General features: G+C 36.6%; 1 protein-coding gene across 2 annotated transcripts in view; it reads right to left on the bottom strand.

The window, feature by feature from the left end:
• The window catches only part of phf24 (PHD finger protein 24), a 39,950-nt gene that overhangs the window by 9,004 nt on the left and 5,651 nt on the right, over positions 1 to 25,295 (bottom strand). For both annotated transcript variants that reach the window (XM_016518884.1, XM_016518885.1), the window contains exons 2-3: positions 13,547 to 13,974; positions 6,145 to 6,330 (exon numbers count right to left, since the gene is read on the bottom strand). In XM_016518884.1, the coding sequence (XP_016374370.1) occupies positions 6,145 to 6,330; positions 13,547 to 13,972 (612 nt within the window). In that variant the 5' untranslated portion in view covers positions 13,973 to 13,974. The remainder of the gene's footprint in view (positions 1 to 6,144; positions 6,331 to 13,546; positions 13,975 to 25,295) is intronic.

The following is a 25,295-nucleotide window of genomic DNA, read 5'->3' as shown; positions in this document are numbered from 1 at the left end:
GCAGCAGGTGTTTCAATCTCTCTCTCCCCCCTTTATCTTTCTAAAAAGGCTAACAATCTCTGAACCAAAGGTAATGAACAACCTGACTAACACAGCTTTTAAGGAAACCTAATGAGTTTGAGGTGTAAGAGGTGCAGGAAGAAGCTCTCACGGATCAAATGACAGCTTGTCCTTTCATATCAAATTCAGAGCGAGATTTCTTTCCTGGCTCAAGCTCTGCCTTCAGAGCCCAGTAGCTGTATTTTCAATCAGCTTTCCTCAGCCTGATGAGAACTCATCTGAACAATGGCACTAGAGCAGATGGTAAGGGTACGTCTCAGAGGTACCTCCATTTCCTGTCAGCGGTGACTATTGAGGATGATCATTGAAATGAGATTGGATTTCATGTCCGTTGTGTTATCCACGACCCATTCTCAACAGACATCGGTCAGAGACCCCAAAATGAGGTACAAATGCTATAAACAATGCTTAGCAAGAGGTGGGATTCATTGTGGTCTCTGAGGCCACAAACATACTCTGCAGGTACACAGATGCGAATGTTTGGCGTTCACATCTCAGTGGTAGTTTCTCTGATCCCCTGGAAAGATGTGATTTGAAGTGTGCTATCTTTGCTCACGGGTACACAGTTATGGTCGCTTTTTTTGGAGCCAGTAAACACCATGTGACTATATAGCCACAGGAAAATTATATCATGTCAACACAGATTGGCTGATGGCACCAAAACACGTCCAGTCCCAAGTTATGAAATGAAAATGAAACATTTCAGATTCACAGGTTGCTTGCAATGATTCCAGTACACGGCTACTTTTGAATGAATGATCATAGATGTAGAAACTGCTTTTTACCCACAAAATGGTGCAGTTATAGCATCTACCAGCTGGGGCTAACTGACAATGCAAAATAGCAAAACCTTGACCTACTGGTTGAAATATTGACATTAAATCAAAATTTCATAAATTACATTATACTACGGTTTTCACACCTCAAGACATTGTTCAGATGTTGTAGGCTATTTCAGGACATTCATCCGGTTTTCGTCCATAAAACACTCTTGTGTGTAGGATTAATTTCTTACGCATCTCATCCCAAGCCTCCACTGCTAATTCCAAAACGTCATTGTAGTCCTAGTAACGTAGGCTTGAGCCGTTGATGGCAGACTAATGCAGTTATTAATGAAGTTATTATAGAGAGAGAGAGAGAGATTAAGCATGTGTGATTTACCCGAGTAATTCACTGACCTACTGGTTGAAATATTAACATTAAATCAGATGTTGACATTTGGGATGTGTGTACTTTCACGGGCAAAAAAATGTCCATTGTCTATTGCCACTAGTGTAGCGATATATGAAGCAAACCAAGCAGCTTTCTGTTTGTCAGCATTGTGAATTTGCATGACTAACTTGAACCCAATGTGAAATCTTTTACCTTCAAGCAAAAATCCCAATCACTTAAATTCCTATTGAAAAGACCGCAAAAATTCACCAAACAACTGTAAATGTGACCTTTATTCCACCACGACAGAAGGGCTAGTTTCAGAATAGAAAAGGTTTTTTTTGTATTATTGTGTTTTGTTTTGTTTTTTTTATAAATGAATAGTGTGCAGTATCCAGTTTTAAGCTAGTTCCAAACTGACCTGAAAAAGCAACTGGCTATCCACATTTTTACATTTTTAAACCCTTGTGGTGGAAATCAAGTTTTTAAAATGGTTTACATGTCTGTCTAGTGACTTTAACATACTTAAAGACAATCCATGTGCAAATTCACCATTGCTGTGCATTTTCTTCTTAAAAATGATGTGTACCAAAGACAGTCTCAAAAACGCCCTTTCTAAATTCAGAATTTGAATAAATTCACTCACAGATTCACTCTCCAATAACCATTCATCCAATAATGCCACTTGCCATTGTATAGCATTTACTACTTCCATTAAATGAGTAAAAGTACAGTGTGTCTGACCTGGTGTAACTGAGTGGAGGTGAGGGCTAATTTGCATATTCATGAATCCATATGTAGAGCTACATTCAAGCATTTTAAAATACAAAGAAATTATTTTCAAGGGAAACATTTTTAAATATGTAATTTGTGATGACCACTGACAGCAGGGGGACTTTAACGTAAAAGCGGGAGTGGCCATTTGTAACTTGAATGCATGAGTAGGGATGGGCAATATGGTCTTAAAACTATATCACGATATGTTCTGATTTATTGCGATAATGATATCAATGACGATAATTCATATGCATCCACTAAGAGACAAAAAAAAAACCATTTCTTTAGAGAAAAGTATTATCTTTCCTATTTTTTACCAAAAAATAGGGTGTTGGGTGTACATTACACACGTAATGTAATGTCTGTTTCATTCATACTGGAAGCTAGAGGGCGCCCTCGCACAGAAACTCCACATATGCATCACAGAAGTAATAGAACTCATTCTAGGAAATCCCTAATATGGACAAAGATATCCAGCTATCCCTGTAGCTGCAGAGATTGTCTTACTATTGGGAGATGAGAGGGTCTTTAATTACTTACTATTGGAGAAAGCATAACGGTCAACTTGGATCACGTGTGTCTTGATAACCAATCACATTACAGCCTTTATGTCATTGAATTTCAGTTAGAGTTATGCGACACTCAATTGTCATATACAGATACCAAAGGAATGATTGAGAAGTGCCATAAGCAGAATCCCACCTGTCGCAAAAAGTCCATGACTCCTCTTATAAAACAACTTTTTTTTTTGGTGTAAACTATCCAACCCAAACTATCAATAGTTACAATCCAAAACTATTACACTATTAAACTTTTACTATATACAAACTACTACACTATTACTATATACACATGCAAAACTGTATCGCACACGTGCTACTGTAGTACATTTATTCATTGCACAGACCAATTTTTTGTTGCACTGTACAGCCCTGACCAAACCAGTTCCAGATTGTAGAGGCAGCTTAAGAAAGTCATACAGGTTTGGAATAGCACGAGGATGACTAAATGATGACAGAATTTTCATTTTTGGGTGGACTATCCCTTCATGTTTGCTGAAACTCCAAGAGATTTGAATTTCACAGGAAATCCAAAAGATGAAACCAGAGTAAAGAACACAAGCAGACCAGACAGAGAAAACAACACCACAGTTTCAGCACAATGCACCACTGCTGGGAGACATTTTCAAACCACAAACCTTGAAAGATGTCAGAACAAGAGGGAAAAATCACCTAATTATGTTCACACAAATAGTACAGCTAGCTAGCTAGCAAAACAATACACAGCTTATCCCTATTGGCCGTGTCTATGTTGCTTCAGCTCACAGTTTTCATTGTTGACGTTCCCCATCATCCATGGCATCATCTTTATGAGCGTATCTCCACACCAGGTACATGTCATATCAGTTTGAGCTCTTTTATTGTTGTTTTTGGACGAGTAAGGGCTGTAATTATCTAAATTGTCACATGGCTAATCACAGTGCTGATTCTATTGAATGGCGAAGCCCACATTTGACGGCAAGTGCCAAAATCAGTTTGACAACTTGGCCTGGACTCTTAATTAATTTTCCACCACGGTCTTCTCGCTAACACTTAGTGTTGCTGAATTTCATGCTTGGAGTTCTCCATGCCGCTATCATTTCCCATTAAGCCTTAGTTTGTCCCAGTGCACTGAAATACACTTGAAAATAATGAATGGTATTACATGAAACAAAACATCAGTGTCCCTTGAAAGAAATATTCAACAGTGTAATCCCCAGTCTGAACATCTGAAGTCCTCTACATACTCACGCTTACGCACACATGTGGATTAGGTTGTAGCGAGGGCAAAGTGAGAAAATCAGACACATAATTAATGAATTAAACCTCTAAGGAAATACATGCCAGACATTTCAGCAACAACCAGGCGCTTCACATATTGTTTCGAGGGATGTGTTCACAGCTGTTAATGATTGGAATGCCGCATTGAATGCAACCCATTTGAGGGTGCAAGTCTAGCTGGAGTGCATCTAGCAGCAGCCTCGAAAATGTCTTACACTCTCAACAAATGATTTAAACATCAGCAGCCTGCATGACTGAGATAAGCGCTCTACTTCACTTTAAAGGACGCTCATACGCTTTGACAGCCGTATGGCAATTTTAGTGCCAGAGTTCTCTGACGCCGGGAGAAAGAGCACTCTGAACAGAGCCCAGACTCTCTAGCATAACACAATCATCTTGACATGCTCATCTTCACGCTGACCTTTGGGAGGAGATCTACAGGGTAAGGATCTGTGGATATATGCTAGCTAAGAAGTGGTCTTTATATCTGATCACTCTATCAGCACTTTTTGCTGGATAAGGATATTAAAAGAAGAGCAAAACTTGAACATATTTACTTCACACATGTTCCTGGTCTTATTGAGTCTCTGAAATAACTCTCCTGATGTATCTATAGGTGGGGTCAGATATACCATTGTTTGGTGAATTTTCATGTGCAAAATCCATTCATTTCAACAGGAATCCACAGCCACTTTTCCACACTCAGGCCGACCGGTTCTAAGAACGGTAAGGAACGGTTCCAGTTGTGTTTCCACTTGAGTTTGGTTTGGCATGGCACGACTGCAAAGTTCTTGGCCTGGAATCAGCCAACCATGCTAAGAGGCAATGATTGAAATATTTGTATTACAAGCTCTTTTATCAGCCCAGCGGTGGAAAATTAAACCATATCCCTATACCGTCTGGGCCAGATCGGCATTAAGAAACGAGAACAGTTTGGTCCAAAGGTGGAAAAGTGGTTTGTGTGATTGGGAATTTCGCATGAGGCATAAACATTAGTTAACTACATTAGTTATGATGAACTAACAGTGAGAAATACTTATAAAGCATTTAGCAGTAGTACTTTATTTATTCTTTTCCTGATTTTTCATGGATTTTTGTAGTAACCTGTGTGTGTGTTGCTTCAAGAGAGCAAACATACATTTGTGCTGTGTTTTACTTTCTTTTATATTCATTCATTCATTAAATCATTCATTCATTCTTCATTCATTAATTCATTTATAATCACTTATCATCTAATCATTTTATTATTCCATTCCATTTTCATTTCATTGATTTATTCATTGATTAGTCATTTAAATTATATTATACATTTTTTATAATTATCTTTCCATTGTTGTTTAGTCTTATGATGTGTGGTTTCAAGTTATATTTGTTCACAAGTAAGAGATAAGAGAATGTCTCCACTGCAAGGTTTTTAATGTCACGGGACGTTGTTGTGAAGCAGTAATTTTCCATTGCTATGGCTTATGGCACAAGTCTGTGCACTGAAACATATGCAACTAAAATTATTCAATAAACTCTGCTCATTTTTGATCATTATCACTTTGTCTCCTGCTTCTGCTCTTCACTGGCTTTGCTCGGTCAACTTCTCGGCTGATAAGAGACTGTTTATATAGTTTTGAGTATCAGACAAAACCCTGGTTATGGGTACCAGACAAGGCTTGCAGTTAACAGGTTTTGGGTATTAGACAATTTTGCTGACTAATTGTTCTGTTACCAGTCAAAATGGACATTTTCCGACAGCATCTGGCATCCGGGGCGGGATCTGATATTTCTGGCGAGGAGGCATGATCTAGTAGCCTATCCTACATGACCTCCCTTTGAATATTTCACTCGGAAATATGTCATGTTACAGACATGTATTGTTTCACACTGTCTTTGAAGAAACGCATAGCAGGAATGAAAAACAGATTATGATATTGAAATCTAAACTTTCTAAAGGTATGCTTCTCCCAAAAATTTATATTCTGTCTTTTTTTTTTTTACTTGCCCTCATATAGTTAAAAACCTGTACACTGTTATTTTTGTTCAATGATACACTGAAAGTTTCAGAAGAATTTTCAGAATTCTTTTACATACAATGACAGTTCATAGTGACTCCATCCATGTCACAATCAGGCCACTGTAATTTCTTTAAGACAGCCAGACAGAAAAATATAAATATGCTGCTCATTCCTGCAGAACGGATCCTTGTTACAGACTGAAAGACATTTCCTGTGCAGTAATAACTATATGAAACAACTACACACAGCCAAGTGCCTGGAAATGTGCTGTAAATATGTCTGTATATGATTGTGTGTGTATGTATTCATGAAAGAGGCTTGAGAGAACTCACGCAGTAATAGCAGCTCCAGCCGCTGGTGGTGTGGGCCGTCTCTCTCATTTCCTGCAGGGCTTCAGTGCTCAGGTAGCCCATCTCCCGCAGACAGCCGTCGTGGAAGACCCGCGTGCACGTCCGGCAGGGGAACAGATCGTCTGCCGTCCAAACCTCACACACCTCGCATATCTCATCGTTGATGGGCTGAACGCAAAACAGATAAATCATTCCTTACTTATAGCAACCAGACTCTTACTGATTCACTGAAAGAAAGACCATACAGCCCATTGAAAATGCATAATGACACATGACAGGAAGTGTGGAGACTCATCAATAAGCTAACACCTCAAACAATCAAACTTCTATACCTCCCTCCATTAAATGCTTTCCACTAAAGGTCACCAAATATAGAAATAATCTCACTTGACATTCCCTGCTCATTTAAAGTCTCCTATGGTGCAGCTGAATCTGCATGTGGTCACTTTCATGTCATGATATGTGGAAGTCATGCTGGCTTGATGAATGCAGCACAAGAGAATGTTTTACTGATCCCAGGAGCGAAATTTATTGAAAGTTTTATGAATACTAAACTGATAGAATGTAAATCTATTGTATAGACAGTATAGACGTCTACTGTCCAAACAATCTAAAACTACTGTAACTATTGTTGAGAAATTTACTTTGAAACTGCAGCTTGCCAAACTATATTTAAAGCATTGATTCATTGATTCATTCATTAATTTCTTTCATTACTCGTTTGACGCATTAGACAAGCTACTAACAAAAGGTAGACTACATTGAAGCTACTTAAGGGGAAAATATATTTTGAAATATATAACTATATCATTCTAATAATGGCATATAGAATACAGTAGTCAACAATTGAAGTGGATCAAAACCTTTCATCAAAGTTGTCCTAAAACCTAAAACCAAAATGCGTTCTTGTTTTAGGACAACTTTAATGAACATTTTTGATCCACTTCAAATGTTGACTACTGTACTCCATGATTTATATATCCAGAAAAATATTAATGTACAGCAGTAATTTGACCAAACATGTGATGTTTTATTAACAAGGTTCGGGAGGAGCGCATCAGATACTTAGCCTAATTAACACAGGTGGAGCACACTCAAGTTAATCAACACCATGATATAACCTCCTGTGCAAGGCCCAGCTCTCTGCGATTATCAAGCCGCGGCGTCAGGCCATCAGCAAGCCTGGGCCGCGCCCCAGATCCCGCCGCCGCAAGGGTGCATGCGACATCGGCCGCAGCTCAGCCTCGCACCGTGGCTTCTACTCCGACAACGCCGGGGCCCGTAGCTCAAGCAAGCACTTGGCCGTCTCCACCGCCAATCACAGCCCCGCCACACGCCACTTTCGGCCCAGACCTCACAGCCCAAGCAAGCGCTTGGCCGCTATAAATACAGCTGACTTACCTCTATCCATTGACGGTTATCAGCATCCCTCCTCCGCCCCATCTCCTCACTTCGAGTTCATACTACACTTATTCAGGGGGTACTCTAGGTTCGGGCCATTCCCGAGCTCGGAGCCCTTCTCCGGACAGCACACCAAATATGCATTACCATACTTCAGCTAATTATATGTAAGCGTGAACTCGTGAACTCATTACTAAAAAAGATGCCACAGGGGAAGTTAAATTGATCGCTTGATTTTTTTTTTTTTTTATCAAACCATTTACGGTTTCATGAACCATCCAAATGATCATATTACTAATTAATAATATATAATAAATAATAATTATATCCAAAACGTTAAAACAAATTTTTAAACTGAATTAGTTTAATTAAAGCTTAAATAAAATATAAATATAAAAATTAAACAATTTAAAAAATGTAATTCAATTAAAAATGTTGCAGTGGCAACTAACTGAAATAAAAATAAGATTATTGATTTGAAGATCTGAAGAACTAAAATGACTCAAATCAAAGCCTGAAATAAATAAAAATGTAAAAACAATCTAAATAGAAATATTTTTAAAAACTAAAAATGATAAAAATCACTTCACAAGATTACTAAAACGTAAACTAAAATTAAAATGAAAACTGAAAATATTCAAATAAAATCTAAATTAAATAAAATTTTAATAAATACTATAGCAGTATATAAATAATACTAAAATAACGCTGTTGCTACTTTATAATTAGTTAACTTCCAACAGGTAATGAGTGATTAACACATGTGGCAAATCACTGATAGAATCTACTATCTAATGAACTGCATTTTACATCATCTTATTTCATGCTGCTCTTCCTCTCTGCTGCGCCGCCCGTCTAGAGACAGACCGTGGAGACTGGACATAACTATTGACAACCTGTCACATTAATGCAGCTCAGGGTCAGACATTTTAAAGCCTTGGAAACGTGCGGAGACAAAACTGTAGTTCAAAGTTTATATCATTTTCAAGGACTTTTGGTGCAGACCCAAGAGTCTCCACAGGAGTTGGGATGGTTTGAGAGCTGATGACTCACGGTTACAGTGCTACTGCTGCTAGTGCTAGAGTCAATCATACAATCGTACAATCAGAGTTAAATATTACAATGTGAAAAGAGACCTGCAGGGGAAGGACTTGGAACATGGAAACCAAGCATTAAAATGAGCTTTACCTCCAGAATCACTGCTACCTAGTCAACTTCAAGTAATTAGTTAATTTGGTTATCACACACCTTTTTTAAGTATCGTGGCACTAGGAAACCAGGGATCACTTGTCAGATATTCCAGATGAAAAGTTCACCCTACACACTCAGCCTTTGCTCTTCAGATTGTGACGTGTCTCTGAGGAGGGTGAGGATTGTGATATGAGCGCGGGGGAGAGATGTGCTGTATTTAGAAGCGGGACGATCAGAAGAGCCAAAGGACGTCACCTTGCCACTGAGCCTCTGAAGCTGAATCTGACTCTCAGCATCATTTTCCCTTAATATTAATAAAAAATATATTTATTTTCCCAAAGACAAAAAAAAAATTACATTCATACAGGTTTAAAAAGATTTATATAAAATCATACCATATTTAAAATATGTGACCCTGGACCACAAAACCAGTCAATTTTTCGAAATTGAGATTTATACATAATCTGAAAGCTGAATAAATAAGCTTTCCATTGATGCATGGTTTGTTAGGATAGGACAATATTTGAAAATCTGGAATCTGAGGGTGCAAAAAAATCTAAATACTGAGAAAATCGCCTTTAAAGTTGTCCGAATGAAGTTCTTAGCAATGCATATTACTAATCAAAAATTACGTTTTAATATATTTACGGTAGGAAATTTACAAAATATCTTCATGGAACATGATCTTTACTTAATATCCTCATGATTTTTGGTATAAAAGAAAAATCTATAATTTTGACCCATACAATGTATTTTTGGCTATTACTACAAATATGCCCCAACGACTTAAGACTGGTTTTGTGCTCCAGGGTCACATATTTTCTTTGGACACCAAAATGTAGGTTATTATAATATTTTTGGCTTTTTATAACTTAATTTTACCATAAACAAAAGCTAAATGAGCTATAATATGAAAATATAATTTTCACTTAAGATAAAACTAAAAACAATTTGTTATTCAATGTTTACTTTAGTTTGCTTAGTATATATTCTATATATTCCTAAAGACAGGAATATTCTTTTCGAAAAACCTTAAAGGGATAGTTCACTCCAAAATGAAAATTATGTCATTAATTACTCACCCTCATGTCGTTCCAAACCCGTAAGACTTTCGTTCATCGTTGCTTTCTTTGCGCACAAAAATTATTCTCGTAGCTTCGCAAAATTGAAGTTGAGCCACTGATGTAACATGGACTATTTTACCGATGTCCTTACTACATTTCTAGGTCTGGGAACGTTTCAGTTGCGTTGCTGTCTATGCAGGGTCAGAAAGCTCTCGGATTTCATTTAAAATATCTTCATTTGTGTTCTGAAGATGAATGAAGGTCTTTCGGGTTTGGAACGACATGAGGGTGAGTAATTAATGACAGAATATTCATTTTGGGGTGAACTATCCCTTTAATATTAATTGTGATGTCTTTATAAAAATGCATTTTAAATAAATGACACCGTCATTTCACATTGTGTAACACCTTCCTGCTCTCTAAGATTTTCCTTCTCACAAGAAGACTGCTGTAATCTCACAAGTATCTCAGCAGAGATCTCAACATTGTCTCAAACTGTGCTTAGATTTGCCAAAATAACAAAGTCTGCAATCAAACCTTAGAAATTTGACTATGAACTCAAACATTTCTCATCAAATTCTTCCCAAAATCGTATAATCTGATGCTAAGTATTATTATAGTTCTATACTCTATATACTGTATGACAAAAAAAATCCCTCATTTTTATTTCTCCTAAGAAAATCTAGGATAAAGTTTATGCCCCTTTGCCAAAGTAAAAGCACAGTTTTTCATTCTCACAATTGTATTCACCAGCTGTTCAATTTTTCATTCATGTCAGTACTACTGCCTGTTTGTTTATTAATTTTCCTGAACCATATTTCAACATCAGCAAATGCATCTAGACATAACTCACAAAGACTAGCTAAATTGCATCTCATTCTGCCTGCTCTTATGTCTTTTATATCTGCTGAGAGAGAGAGACTGCAGGTAAACAAAAGCATTCTGTTGAGTGGAGTGACTCTTCTCCGGCTCGTTATGAGGCCTGGCCCCATCGCCGCAAGCTTCAGTGACCCCAATTAATTTTGGACTGATCCCCAGACGCCAGCGCAGCTCACCCAGCCAGGTTTTTCCAGCACAGCTTATACCTGCTGCCCACGCACTTTCAACAAACCTGAGCTGCCATTTAGGCTGAGCTGGGAACAGCTTCCCTTACTCACAGTCTTGACATTTTCTCACACAGAGCAGGGTTCAGCTCCGAATGAAAGGATAACCTCCAACAGCACCCCTCTACTTTTAGCTGGAAGGAAAGCCAGACTAGTTTGTATATATTTTAGTTTTAGTATAAGTTATTCTCATGCAGTTGTAGGTAAATAACCAGATATGAAGGTTAAGGTTAAGAGAGGTTGTTCTAGAGGTGTGGAGTTCACGATTGTTGCTATAATGTCTCATTTTTGAGGCTTGGTGTCCAATACAGTCAGAAGAATATAAAAATATTATAAAAAATAAAAATATAATATAATATATAAGTATATAAAAATATAGTATATAAAAATGTATTACCATGTATACATATGTATAAATATGTAACATACTCCCCCAAATAAATAAAAAAATAAACAAATTTAATCCAAAATTGCCTGCTTAATTAAATGTAATAAATTTTTACTTTAAAATGTTTTTTTATTTAATTAAAAAATAACAAAATTATAATAATGATGATGATAATAACAATAAGAAGAATTATAATAAATAAAAATATAATAAAATATAATAAAATAAAATAAATTTATTAAATATTTAATAAAAAATAATCATGATACTTTTTTATATATATTCCCTCAAATAAATATAAAACTAAACAAAAACGGTTAATGCAAAATATGTTTTTTAACAATTGTCTATTTAATAAAAAATAAACAAATAAAAATGACAAAAATTAAATTATAATATTTAATTATGCTGTCAATTACCATTATAACTTATAAACATTATAAACATTTTAGATAATTGTCCAAACAGCTTGTCCAATGGTTAAGGGGATATAATAAAATAACATGAATTTATAAAATATTTAATAAAAAATAATAATGCTAATTTTTAATATACTGTATACTCCCCCAAATAAATATAAAACTAAACAAAAAATGGTTAATACCAATTAAATAAAAAAATGTCCATTTAATAAAATAAACAAATAAAAATAAAAATAAAATATAATAATAAATCACGTCACAGAAATCAGTTAATTCTCAGCACATAGAGACTCTTTCACCTAGATATCACACTATAGAGACTGTGTCCGTTCACCGAACTAGAAAATACAAAAAAAAACGTCCAAACCAATTTAAGAGTAACAATTTAATTGATGTTCAACAAATAAAAAAACAGATAATACGGATAAACAAATTAAAAAGCTTGGCTTATTGAATATCAGGTCCCTTTCTACGAAAGCACTTTTTGTAAATGATATGATCACTGATCATAACCTAGATGTGCTCTGTTTGACAGAAACCTGGCTAAAACCTGATGATTACATTATTTTAAACGAGTCTACCCCCAAGATTATTGTAATAAACATGAGCCACGTCCAAAAGGTAAAGGGGGAGGTGTTGCTACAATTTATAACAATATTTTCATTATTTCTCAGAGGGCCGGGCTTCAAGTATAACTCGTTTGAAGTAATGGTGCTTCATATAACATTATCCAGAGAAACAAGTGTTAATGATAAATCCCCTGTTTCGTTTGTACTGGCTACTGTATACAGGCCACCAGGGCACCATACAGACTTTATTAAAGAATTTGCTGATTTTATATCCGAGTTAGTGCTGGCTGCAGATAAAGTTTTAATTGTTGGTGATTTTAATATCCATGTTGATAATGAAAAAGATGCATTGGGATCAGCATTCATAGACATTCTGAACTCTATTGGGGTTAGACAACATGTCTCAGGACCTACTCATTGTCGAAATCATACTCTAGATTTAATACTGTCACATGGAATTGATGTTGATGGTGTTGAAATTATGCAGCCAAGTGATGATATCTCAGATCATTATTTACTTTTGTGCAAACTTCATTTAGCTAAAACTGTAAATTCTACTTCTTGTTACAAGTATGGTAGAACCATCACTTCTACCACAAAAGACTGCTTTGTAAGTAATCTTCCTGATTTATCCCAATTCCTTAGCATATCCAATACCTCAGAACAACTTGATGATGTAACAGAAACTATGGACTCTCTCTTTTCTAGCATTTTAGATACGATTGCTCCTTTACACTTAAGGAAGATTAAGGAAAACAGTCTGACAAAGTGGTATAATGAGCACACTCACACCCTAAAGAGAGCAGCCCGGAAAATGGAGCACAGCTGGAGGAAAACAAAACTAGAGGTATTTCGTATTGCTTGGCGGGAAAGTACCCTATCCTACAGAAAAGCATTAATAAATGTGAGCCAAAATCATCACAATTAAAAGAACCAAAGACTTAAACTACTTCAGTCTGTGTGCATTGAATTTATTTAATACACGAGTTTCACAATTTGAGTTGAATTACTGAAATAAATGAACTTTTCCACGATATTCTAATTTATTGAGATGCACCTGTATAATGTATCCCAAAATTCAAATATATGTAACTATTTCTTTTTAACTTTAACTTACCATATGCACAAAAAGATGTGCATAAGTAAAAGAGAAATACTTCTACAGTAAACACACTTCTGATGACAGATGAGCAGAAATATAGGAGAACCAAAAATAAATGTTAATGTTTTATTTTAGCCATACTACCTGCTCTCTTTGCCCAAGCGGCACATCTACCGGTTGGTCGTCGTTGACCTCTCTCTTTGGCCGCACAAACGTTGGAGGAGTGAGCTGATGTGCCTTCTTTAGATCCTCAGGCTCCACCCCCTTCCCATCCCGGAGCCGCCCCCAAGCCTCCTGATTGGCCTTATGCTCCTCTCTGGGCGGAGCTGAGGCCTGCTGATTTGGTAATGACCCTGGTTTGCTGTCCTTGTCTTTCTGTTCAGTGTGCTCTTTGTTAGCCTGGTGGGATCCATCAGTAGATCCGTCCCCGTTCTCGGCTATGACCTCTTCAGTCTCTGCCGCAGCCACTGGGGCCGCCCGGTCCTTCAGACTGTCTTTAAATGCGGACACCACCACGCTGCACTTCTGCACCTTCTCCACCTGCTGCTTCTTGGACATCAGCACTCCCATGGCTGCAATATAGTAACACAGCAGAAGCTATTTTCAACATGAGACATTATTATATCATATCAGGCAATGCAATCACTCACGGTGGTCTTTTCAACAGGTTAAGCTTTAAATCCTACATTATATTAATAGAGTAAAGAGAGACAGTTCTCATGCTTGCTGCGTCGGAGTTAGCACCCTGTTGCATAACAAATATTAAGGTTGAAAACAAGACATTCTATCAACTTTGTCTCTAAATCATTGCTCTGGCAAAATACGCCCACATGCTGGATTAAGCAGATTTTGTGAACCACAGCAAATGTACTGCAAATCACCTCGCTAGCTCTTTCTTCACACAGATCTCTCATATGATTGATCACTGGAAGGCTTGGTGTGTCTCGTATTGGTCTGCTGCCATCACAGATCATCAGTCTTAACCGTTTGAGCGGTACGGTCCCACATATGGGATTTAGAATGTTCAGTGTCGTCACCTAACTGCCAAATTCAAACTGCTTTCGCGCTTTGGCTGGCGCTGAGACACACAATGTACTTGTCATATAATCGCAGTGTTTTTAAGCACATAATGTTTATTTTAGGTTTCAGACATTTAAATACACATAAGTACTAGTAAAACAATACATTTAGAGTTTGTAACATTCACACGGATGTCTACGGAAGCAGCAATAACAATCCATTCAAATATAATTTGCCGACATGTTTTATTCATATCAGATACACATAGTGTAAGTAACTATAAAGTAGCTAAATAGCTAATGAGTCATTCATTCATTCATTCATTCGATTCAATTAATTCAAATGGCTGATTTATTCAGGAATGAAGTAATTATGGCTCTCCTTATGAATGGGCCATTGAATCATTGGTTCACTCGATTTGTTCAAAACGTGGATTCATTCAGAAACGAATCACCGCTGTTGCTCAGAGATGCACAACAGTTCTGCAGTGGCTTTATAGGTAACATTTTCGTTGGCAAAATTGATCAAAAACAGTTGCCAATCAACTGTATATGAAATGTAATATGACCTACATAGGTCTGGGGCAGGTGCATTAATTGCGTTAAAATAATTAAAAATTAATTTAATGTACATACTTTACCAGGGGCGGATTTAGTGATTTGGGGGCCCCAGGCAAAATACAGGAATGGGGCACTATACAATTTCACACATCTACAACCGTGAGGTTTCTTTTACTGTTGCTCGCTGCTGCACGACCGTGTCCCATAGTTGTGTCCAATCTTTTAGATTTTTCATGTACATGTTATAAATAAAGGATTTCTTTAATGTTGTAAATCCCTTGTTCATATTTAAACAGGTTATAATAGTATTAGAGTAGGTTAGCCACTAGGTGGTGCGTTGGGGTAATTTTCACCATGCAATTGCCTACACAACGCAAGGCTGTCTAATTCTAAACTTAAAAATAAATAAAATTAAAATATACATTTATTTTTTATTTATTTTAATTGCACATTTAAATAAACGCGCGTCTGCGCCGTTCATTCCGTCACATTCCGTGTTGCACAGTAAATTCCGTTTTTATGAATATATTCCGGGATTCCGTCCCCATTTTCTACATCGCCCTACTTTTGCTAAGAAGCACGTTCAACGCGGACGCACAGACGGTTGTCGTGGTAATGAACACCAGAGCAACCACTTGCGCGTCCGCACTGAACGCGCATCTCGCATATAAAAAGCATTTTAGGGGGCCCTTGGCTTTTGGGGGCCCAAGGCGGTCGCCTACCTTTGCCTAATGGTTAAGTCCGCCTCTGTACTTTACTATAATGTAAATTCCTTTTTCTGTTTCCATTTCAATTCAGATTCACACTCATTAATTGCAAGGGAGCCAATTCTCAAATTATGAACTTTTTCCAACCCTGTTCAAAACACATGAATGATGCACTAAAAACGAATTTGAAGCATTTAGCTTGCTCCATTCCATTCTTGTGTTGGACATGAAATATGTAGTAGCAAGTCTCGCTACTTGCTCTGCCGCAGCAGCAGCAGCAGCAGCGTAGCAGATCTATTCCACCAAGACCAAATACATGAACATTGTCATTTACATTACCATGCCAATCCCTCCGAGAGTTGACAGAACTGTGATTTAGCTTGTCCAAAGCAGACATCAGATAATCTTGAATGCTTGCTCCATCCATTCAGCCTTTAATGAGGGTAATGGTGTGAAACTGCTTCAGTTGGCATTCTCTCGCCTTCTAAATGCAAAGCACAGCATGCTTCTGAATTTCAATGGATATTTCCTTCCCTCATTTATTCTTAACTATCAACCCAAGCTCTGACCCGTCACGTTCTTCTCTGTACCCACCTAAACAAGCCACTCTGTAATATTGCATATGTCCCTACAGGCAGCATCTGAGAATGAACTTTAATTATGAGGGAAATCAAGGAGGCGGTGCTGAGCCTCATCTCATCAAAGGTCTGGGAGTGACAGAGAGGTTTTTGCAGTAATTACCCCCGGCTGTATGATGTATTTTACCCTGTTCCAGCTCAGCGTGTTCTGATAGATGCCACATCAGCTGGCTGAGGGAGGTGTGGTTTAATGTCTTGTTACCAAACTAATTAATGTGTATCTTTTAGGCACAATCTCAAAGCTGACAGCAAACTGCATATATTACTGTCTGAGAATAACATTACTTCTCTCTTAAGTCAATAAAAAGAAATTGGGGAAGCTACTTTAAAACTGTACCTTGTCAAACAAACAATTTAAGTTTCTAAATTACAGCCAGGTAACCGTTCAGAAAACAATCAGGATTCCCAATTAGGATGACAGAATTAATCAATATTTAAACATATTTATTTACATCAGATACCACCAATAAAGCTATCACAAGTGATTTAGCTGGAATTTGACTCATTTTAATACTGTTTTCTAAAATTATTGTATGTATTAAATATCTTATTATTTTGTATACTGCTACAACAAAGAAAATGTGATGGATTAGCACCAAAAGAATCTGTGATTTTTAAAATGTATTAATTATTATAATTTATTTATATATTTTGTTATATATATAATATATATTTGATTTATTTGACTTATATAATACTATTTTCTGATTTAATACATGTTGTGGTCTTATTGTGAACATTTCATCAGTCTTCCCAGAATCATTCGTCATAATTTAATAACTTTCTCCATCTCTGAAACTGCTTTCCTTTTCGAAAGACATTACCAATGTATGGAAGCCTTTTCTGCCACAGAAAGTTAATTGCGGCTTTTTATCTCACAATTCAGATTTTTTTTTAAAGTCAATTAAAAATTAAAAATAAAGTCATTTTCAACTTTTTTCTTGCAATTGTGTTTATCTTACAGTTCAGACTTTTCTTCTCAGAATTTTGTGTTTATATCTCGAATTAATTAATTAATCACTCAGAAGAGCAAGATATAAACTCAGAATAGCGAGAAAAGAAGTCAGAATTGTGAGATAAATTTATTTATTTATTTTTTGTTTGTTTGATAACTCATTTATTTGGAACTGGTTCATTTACAGTAAATAAACTGAACTAACCGATTGACTAGAATCAGACTTCACAAACCTTCATATGTGGGTGTTTGAGAAAGGCCTGTCTGTTCAATTAATGTTACCAAAATATTGATGGTTGATATTACAAAAATGTTACACTGTTACAAAATAGTAAATAACAAATAGTCTCATTACACTGCATGAAGCCTGGTCCACTTTGGCAGCTTATGCAACAAAACCAACCACAGGTTATTTTTGGTGATGCTCACAGGTGAATCTGAAATCATGCGCTCCCCTTTGGAAGCGCTCATTGCATCAGCCTGGGAAAGTGTAAATGCAATTTTGTTTCCCGGCAGACCTGCACACCCGATGAGCGGAAATTGCATAGAAGCCAGACAATCAGTTCATAGAGCTGGTGATTTCAGCAGGCAATATGCATCAGAACATATGTGTGCGTGAACACTCTGATGCTAGAACTGTGACACAGACGTAAAACTGTGACTATACAGTGATGGATGAAGAATCCTCAGAGACAGGAGACAGAGGAAGACAGAGGTCATCGCAGGTCTCCTCAAGGAGAATAAAAGATGAGAATCTCTCGGGCTACAGAGCCCCTGTAATAACGTCTGAGCCAGTCCCTTTGTGAAACCCTTATAAAAATGACTTGTGGTTAGAAATCCCACTGCATCCCAACTCTCAGCACAGATTATAACATGTTCATTCCAGTGACGGCCGATGCTTTCAGATGCAGGGGAAGCAATTACTGCCAAACAGAGAAATTACTCAATGGAAATAATGACTAGACTGAGTACTAGACTTTTTATCATTTTTCTTTTTCTTTTTTGTCTTTTTCATTAATTATTCATTTTTATGTTCATAAATGATTCTAAAATGGATTTTTATGCTCTCTCTTTATAATGCCAGTGTAAAGCACTTTCATTTATTAATGTGTATGCTATAAAAATACAGTTGCCGGGCCTACAGATAAAAGAAAAGATTCTGAACATTAAATTGATGTATTATGACTGACAAAAATACATCAGATTACAAAAATAAAATGGTTTGGGAAGCAAAGCGTCCAATAAACAATCAGATTCTGGCTATTTTCTTAAAGTGCCACTATTATGCCATTTTGAATATTGCCTTTTATGCAGTGTTATGTAGCTATATGTTTTGCATATACATTTGCATAATGCCCGCCTATGTTCTACAACTTGACCCGCCCTCAAACACTTGTTCATCATCATGTCGAGAAGATAGGGCTGTAACAATGCACCGCGAGCCGGTTGAAAATCGATAAAAATATGTGACAATTCAAGTCGGTTGAGATGTTAAACAAATAATGATACATTTGGGTTGGGGGTTTAAATGAACGTATCTCTGAGGAGAACTGTCTTCAGAAAAGTTTAGATGGTATTTTCTTTTCATCTTGCCTCTGTTTAATGCATAATATTTATAAGGGCAGGACTTCTTTGTTTACAGCTGCAACCAAGGAAACGCTGTATCGCTGCTGTTCCATAAGCGCCACCTGCTGTCAGAGAGTGAATCTGCATCTCATTCAGCCCATCTGCTGTGTTTGTTTCATTCAGATGTTTTATTTAGCATAATTTCACAAAACCAAAGTCAGACCATTCTGTTTGTGTTTCAAATTTTGAATTTATAAATACAATCTAATTTAAATAAAAAAACTGCTCATGCAGCATGTTTGCATCATCTTTTGGTTTGTGATTAAAATGCAGCAGTTGCCTCTAATTTTAAATAGAGCAAAGGCAAAGCCTTAGTTTGAGATTTCAGAGAGATTACTTTCATTTGTATTATTTATTTATTTGATTTGGGATTTGTTTTAAAATTTCAATTTAGTTTTGTTATTTGCCATATTTCAGTTTCACAAAGAAATGAGCAGCATTTTGTCTGAGAAATAATAATTTTCCTTTTCATTTATAATTTGTCTTAAATCTCATTTTGTTTAAAAAAAAAAAAAAAAAACGTGAGAAAATCATATCGTGAAATCAGTACCGTGAATCGTATCACATTGTGAGTTGAGTGAATCGTTACTTCCCTAGAAATTAAATTCATTTTATTTTCATTTCCTAATGATTAGGCTGCAAAGAATCAGTGGTTAAAATTATTTTTTTCCACTGTACCACAGCCAATCAGAGCAGAGTAGGCTCACGGAGAGGAGGGGTTTAGAGAGACTGAATCTTAGAACTGCTTCGCATTAATCGTTTGAGAATCGCTGGAAAATGAGGTGATATTAAATGCATTTTTAATAAAATGAAAGTTTTTTGACCTTGCATGCATGTAAACCTATTGTAGGAGACTACCAAAACAATATTAGGAACCTTAAAAAGGGCATAATAGGGGCACTTTAAATCTCTGCAAGGATGTTGCCTCTGGAAATGGAAAGAACACCATTTGTATTCTGGGCCACAATTGCGAATTTTAAATGAAAGATTTGCTAATGTTCTATTTTGTGGTGAGTTTGACACAAGAGCTGTAACCACTTTGTCAGGATTGTAATAATTAGAGAATCAAATATTGGTCGACTGCTCATTTGAATATGGAGATGGAGGTCTATGGTGATTGACACCTGAGAAAGTACTTTTTCAGTAACAGATGGGCTTCCCAAGGTATGTGATTCAGCAAATGGATTTTATTAAAACCAACCTAAATGTTGTCCTATATCCAGTAGCCTGGTAAAGATTTGAAATTTATCTACGGAATATTAAGATGCTTTACTAATTAAAATAATGCATGACGTAGGTGTCAGGGTTCTGGACTGTCTGTGTGTGTTTTGCTCCGCGTGACCCAGTTTCTCCTCGTGTTAATTGTGTTAATTTGATTATGATTCCATGCACCTGTGTTCCCCTGATTGCCCTGTGTTTATTAGACCCAGTCAGTGTAGTCTTCCTTTGTCGGTTCTACGTGGATGTGTTTCCTGCTGTCTCCGGTGTTTATGTACCCTGTGTTCCATGGATTAAAGACTGTTTAGTTTATTCCTCATCTCCATTGTTCCTCGCCATCACAGATTGTGACAGAAGATCCGACCAAAACAGTTACCTCCGTGTTTTCCCCTCCGTTTGTTTTCTCGTTTTTCACCCAGTGTCACTCCAGAGTGCCCTCCAGTGCCCGCTCCTAGAAAGCGCCCTCCAGTGTCAGCTCCTCGTAAGCGCCCTCAAGTGTCCGCTCCTCCTGAGCGCCATCCTGTTCCCGTGTTCAGCCTAGAGGGGGAGACAGACAGACAGACAGACAGACAGAGTCTAAAAACAGCTTTTATTGAAGCCAATCTGCCAAAATGACAGGTTGTGGAACGTGCCACTTTATGATGTAATAGTGTGGCTAAACACCGCCTCCGCAGGCAGAAGACGATCAAAGCCTGCTTCCACATCACTGCCTGTTTAGCCCCGCCCACGATTCACACATTAGTAAATAATGAGAGAGGCAAATGCAGGTCTAAGCAGAAATCAAATGATAGAGATGGCTTTATAGACAAAAAGACGCTGTGCAGTGCCAAGTTGTGAAAAAAACATTGTATTCATCTTTGCATTGCCTTCCTTCTGATCCCAACATTAGGAAAGAGTGGATGAACTTTATTTTTAATTAAGATCCAGACCGCGTCAGTAAGAACTTGGTCCTTTGTTCACTTCATTTTACTGTGGATTCATTTGCAAACAAAGCACAATTCAACACAGGATTTTCATAAAGATTGAAACTAAAAGACGATGCAGTGCCGTATATATTGGATCCGAAAGTAATGGCGCACCACACAAGTGTGAGTAACTGTTTTTATTACGTGGTCAGTATTGCTTTGTCTGTTATTAGAGATCGTACTGAATATTTATGCATTTTTAACTTAAATCACAGCAGCGTCCATTTATGAAGGATGTAGGCTGTCAAACACACACAACTGTTAGCCAATCATACCAGTGGGCGTTTACTTCTAAGTCTACAATCAACCACGCCTATTCAAACAGAGCGTTCTGATGAGGGGGGTCAAAACAGGACAGAAAATAGCCTATTACTTCTAAATGATTGTGTTTTTTGATGTAAAAATATTGATAATGTTATAAGTGGACCTCAGAGAACAGTACAAAATAATAAAAAAGGCAGTTCATAACCCCTTTAAATCACATTCGTCCTCAGAAGCACTGGTTATTATCGGTGCTTGTTTTCAATATCATGTTGCCATATAAGTGTCCTGTGTGAAATCATATCTCATGAAGTGAGGCTGTGAATTGGAGTTTATAGGCAATTTATGTGAGGACACCGTGGCGTCTAATTATCAATCTGAGTGAGGCATCTGTCTGCACAGATGTTCAGCAGAATATGCTTTAGTACATTTACTTCATATAAAGGTAACCATTGCTTCTTCTAAGTGTTCGATTAAATTAAATTTTTCTGCAAAATAATTTTTCTCCCTGTCCTTATGACAATCAGCAGACAAAGCCAACTGAGGCAATAATCAAACTTGCTCACCTAAAATATTCACTCTCCCTCTTATATATTAAACTTGATTCATTTTAGTGAACCAGCTTGTTTAGAAAGTTAATTTAAATAAAGAAGTAAAAAAATAGATTTTCTGCGTGGCATTGTACATCTAAATACCAAACAAGGTTGATAAAAAAAGAAAAAAGTAAGGACAAAGAAAGAATAATAGCTCCAATACCTTTTATTAGTATCTTGTAAGCTAAATATTTTGTCAAAATGCAGCAAAAGATGTAGAGATGCTGAGCTGGTTCAGAAAGTCAGTCAGAATGAATCATTCGTGAATCTGACTAATCCTAACGCATTAATGAATTCAGAAGACGCTCCAGTCCTCAAACAATTGAAAAATAACGTATTTGGAAAAAAATCCTGTACATTCTTGAAAATATCTCCTTTGCTGAAGAAATAAATTCCTGCGGAAACACAAAGGTAACTACATGTACATAGACCTTTTTGGATGAACTGTCTCTTTAAATTATGAGTAACTTGTAGTGTGGTGAGCTACAGTTTCAATAATTGTAACATTTCAGAAGTTACACTTATTTACTACAGCAAAACATGAATGTTATGCATTGCACCTACATGTGCACCAGCCTTTGTTTTTCCCTCTAATATTATTTTAATACCATGTTTGACAAATCCGCTTCGCACTGTCAAGCTGTCGCTGACTTGAATCCCAACAAACCATGCCTTTCATGCGTTGCTCCTGTGGGGAACCGCTCTGTGAATAGGACGGCGACAAAGCATTCTTTTTTTCCATGGGAATGCTTCCCATTGAAGTGAATATCCCATCCCCAAAGGCCTGGAACTAATCACACTAACGAGTTCACTAAGGCCACCTTCTGCCAGTGATTGGAATCACAAACACCCACCGAAAAAAATAAGCAGCCAAACTTCAAAAATGAAATCGCCAACGCTCTCTGTAAACGCTAATGAGCAACAAAGTGATAAAACACATAATCTGTGCAATGTGGGCTTGTGCGCTTTGGGAACATTTATGAACGCATATATGCCATCGCATCCCATAATGCCTGACCTTAGACAATCAGCAGCCCAAAAGCAAAGTACGCTGGACAAACTATGAGCACGGGGAGTTGAGATTCCTCTCGCACACTGGCCTATGGGCACGGAGGCGTCGCAATGTGGAGGAATTTGAATGCAAATGCCTCTAGAGAGAGGAGCCCCCATGTTGGCATTCAGTTCCTGTCAGGCACAAAGTCTGTGCCAAGCACTCTTCTGAGAGGAGGTGACAATGAGAGCTGTGAGAGAGATGAGGGAAACTAGAGTGTCTGCTGGGTTCCAGAGCTGACACTCATGGTGCATTGTGGGTAGGAGGGCAGACAGGAGAGAACCGAGCACCAAAAGGTGGAGGAGGGTCCTGAAGAAGTAGGACAGGGCTAATAGTGGAGGTTTAAGTCAAATAGATCAACTGAACCAATGCTAATACTGAACCATTGCGAATAGCAAACACTTACAGAACTAGAAAGGCCAAGAATGGAATATGATTGTCAAGAGTCTGATTTGGAAAAACAGTTCTTATTAAAAAGAGTTCTTAAAACACTCTTATTAACCTATATATTTGGATTAGACCCGTTTTATTTTCTTTATGTTCTCTATTGTTAGCATTAGCATTTGCATTATCAATAATATAGTTTCTTATATGAAGAAAGATACATTATTATTATCACCATTATTATCATCAAGCTCTGGTTAAACCAACTTTATATTCATATAACAAATTATTATTATAGATGATATTCAAGTCAAGAGATTCAAAAAATATTATTTAACATCACTGAATTAACCTAAATAAATCAACAAATCATATTGTTATGGGTTAATCAGGTAGAAATAGCTTGTTAAGGAAATGAATGATGATAATAATAGAAAATTAATAATTAATAATAATAATAATAATAATATAATTACAATTGTTGTTGTTGTTGTTGTTGATAGTATAGTAGACGTAGTACCAGTATAATGTAATTTATTATTATTATTATTATTATTATTATTATTATTTTGCAGGTAGTAATATTGTAATATTTATATTGCTCCTTAAATCTGAAATAATATTACTTACAATATTATTAAATAATGTTACATTTAATAATATAAAATATTTAAAATCAGAGTATTAATTATCAATAATAATGATGATTATTGTTGTTGTTGATGATGATGATGATGATGACGATGTTAGTATTATTTAATAATATGCAGGCTGTAATACCATAATAATGCTCTTCATTTCTGAAATAATATTACGCTTACAATATTATGCTTACATTATAATAGTATGCTTACAATAATTAATTTTACATTTAGTAATAAAAATAATATGATTTATTATTAATATTAATGATTAAAATATTGCTATCTAAAACAAACAAATAAATAATCAGTTAAAATAAAAAATAAAAGGCTATCCGTTTAAATTCTATCAAATCTATGGAAATGTATCTAAATGATGTTCTGTGAAATTCTCTGAATGCAGGCCACTCACTTCATCTCCTCAATGACTACATAACACCCTGCTGGCTCCTGGACTGTGACGTCAGAAGTGATGCACAAAGGTCTTACAAAGAGACTGCAACTGATCCAGAAAAACTTACCTCTGCAGTGCTACTCACAAGAGCGTGTACACTCCACCACGCACAAGTTATCGTGTGAAACGTTTCACTGCACATCCAACACTGTAAATACGTAACGTGCAACATTCAGTGTCAGTGTAAGAAAAGTTATTGCGTAAAGTCTGGCAGCTCCCTATCAAACAGCCTCGTTACATCTCACAGTAGAACATGATGCAATATGATGCATGGCTCTCATCCAAACAGCACTGACCTAGATCGGGTGGCATAGACGGGGTATTTTTCTAAACCCACACAAAACTGGGTAACACTTTACAGTAAGGGTACATGAATTACCATGAATTCATGCATAAATTAATGTGTGAATTATGCATTACTTCATGCATTAATATCTCATGAATTATCAGGAACTAACATGAGTTCAAAGTTTTTCATTCATGACTTCATGGATGAACACCTTAATTAAGATATTAAGTTACTTGAATTATTAAAGGAATATACAAAAATCCACATTACCTCATGCATGCATGCATACAGGCTAGAACAGTATATCAATTAATGTGAGAACTAATGTTTCTCATTAAATATGATATGAGTTATCAAGCATGTTCATATCTTCAAATTAGTCTGCAAGTAAATGGACAGACCCCAACATTGGCCAATCACAACACATAGTATGTGAATTCTGTTAACATCCAAATACAGTAGTCATCATTAACTAAGCATTAGCTTCTCATGATTTCATCATGTGTGTGGCCCCTCAACTAAAGTGGTGAC

This window comes from Sinocyclocheilus rhinocerous, unplaced genomic scaffold (genome assembly GCF_001515625.1).
Source record: "Sinocyclocheilus rhinocerous isolate Xijiao unplaced genomic scaffold, SAMN03320098_v1.1 scaffold688, whole genome shotgun sequence".
Taxonomy (NCBI): domain Eukaryota; kingdom Metazoa; phylum Chordata; class Actinopteri; order Cypriniformes; family Cyprinidae; genus Sinocyclocheilus; species Sinocyclocheilus rhinocerous.
The sequence above is the reverse complement of the archived record's forward strand: the minus strand, read 5'-3'. Positions and strand labels throughout refer to the sequence as shown.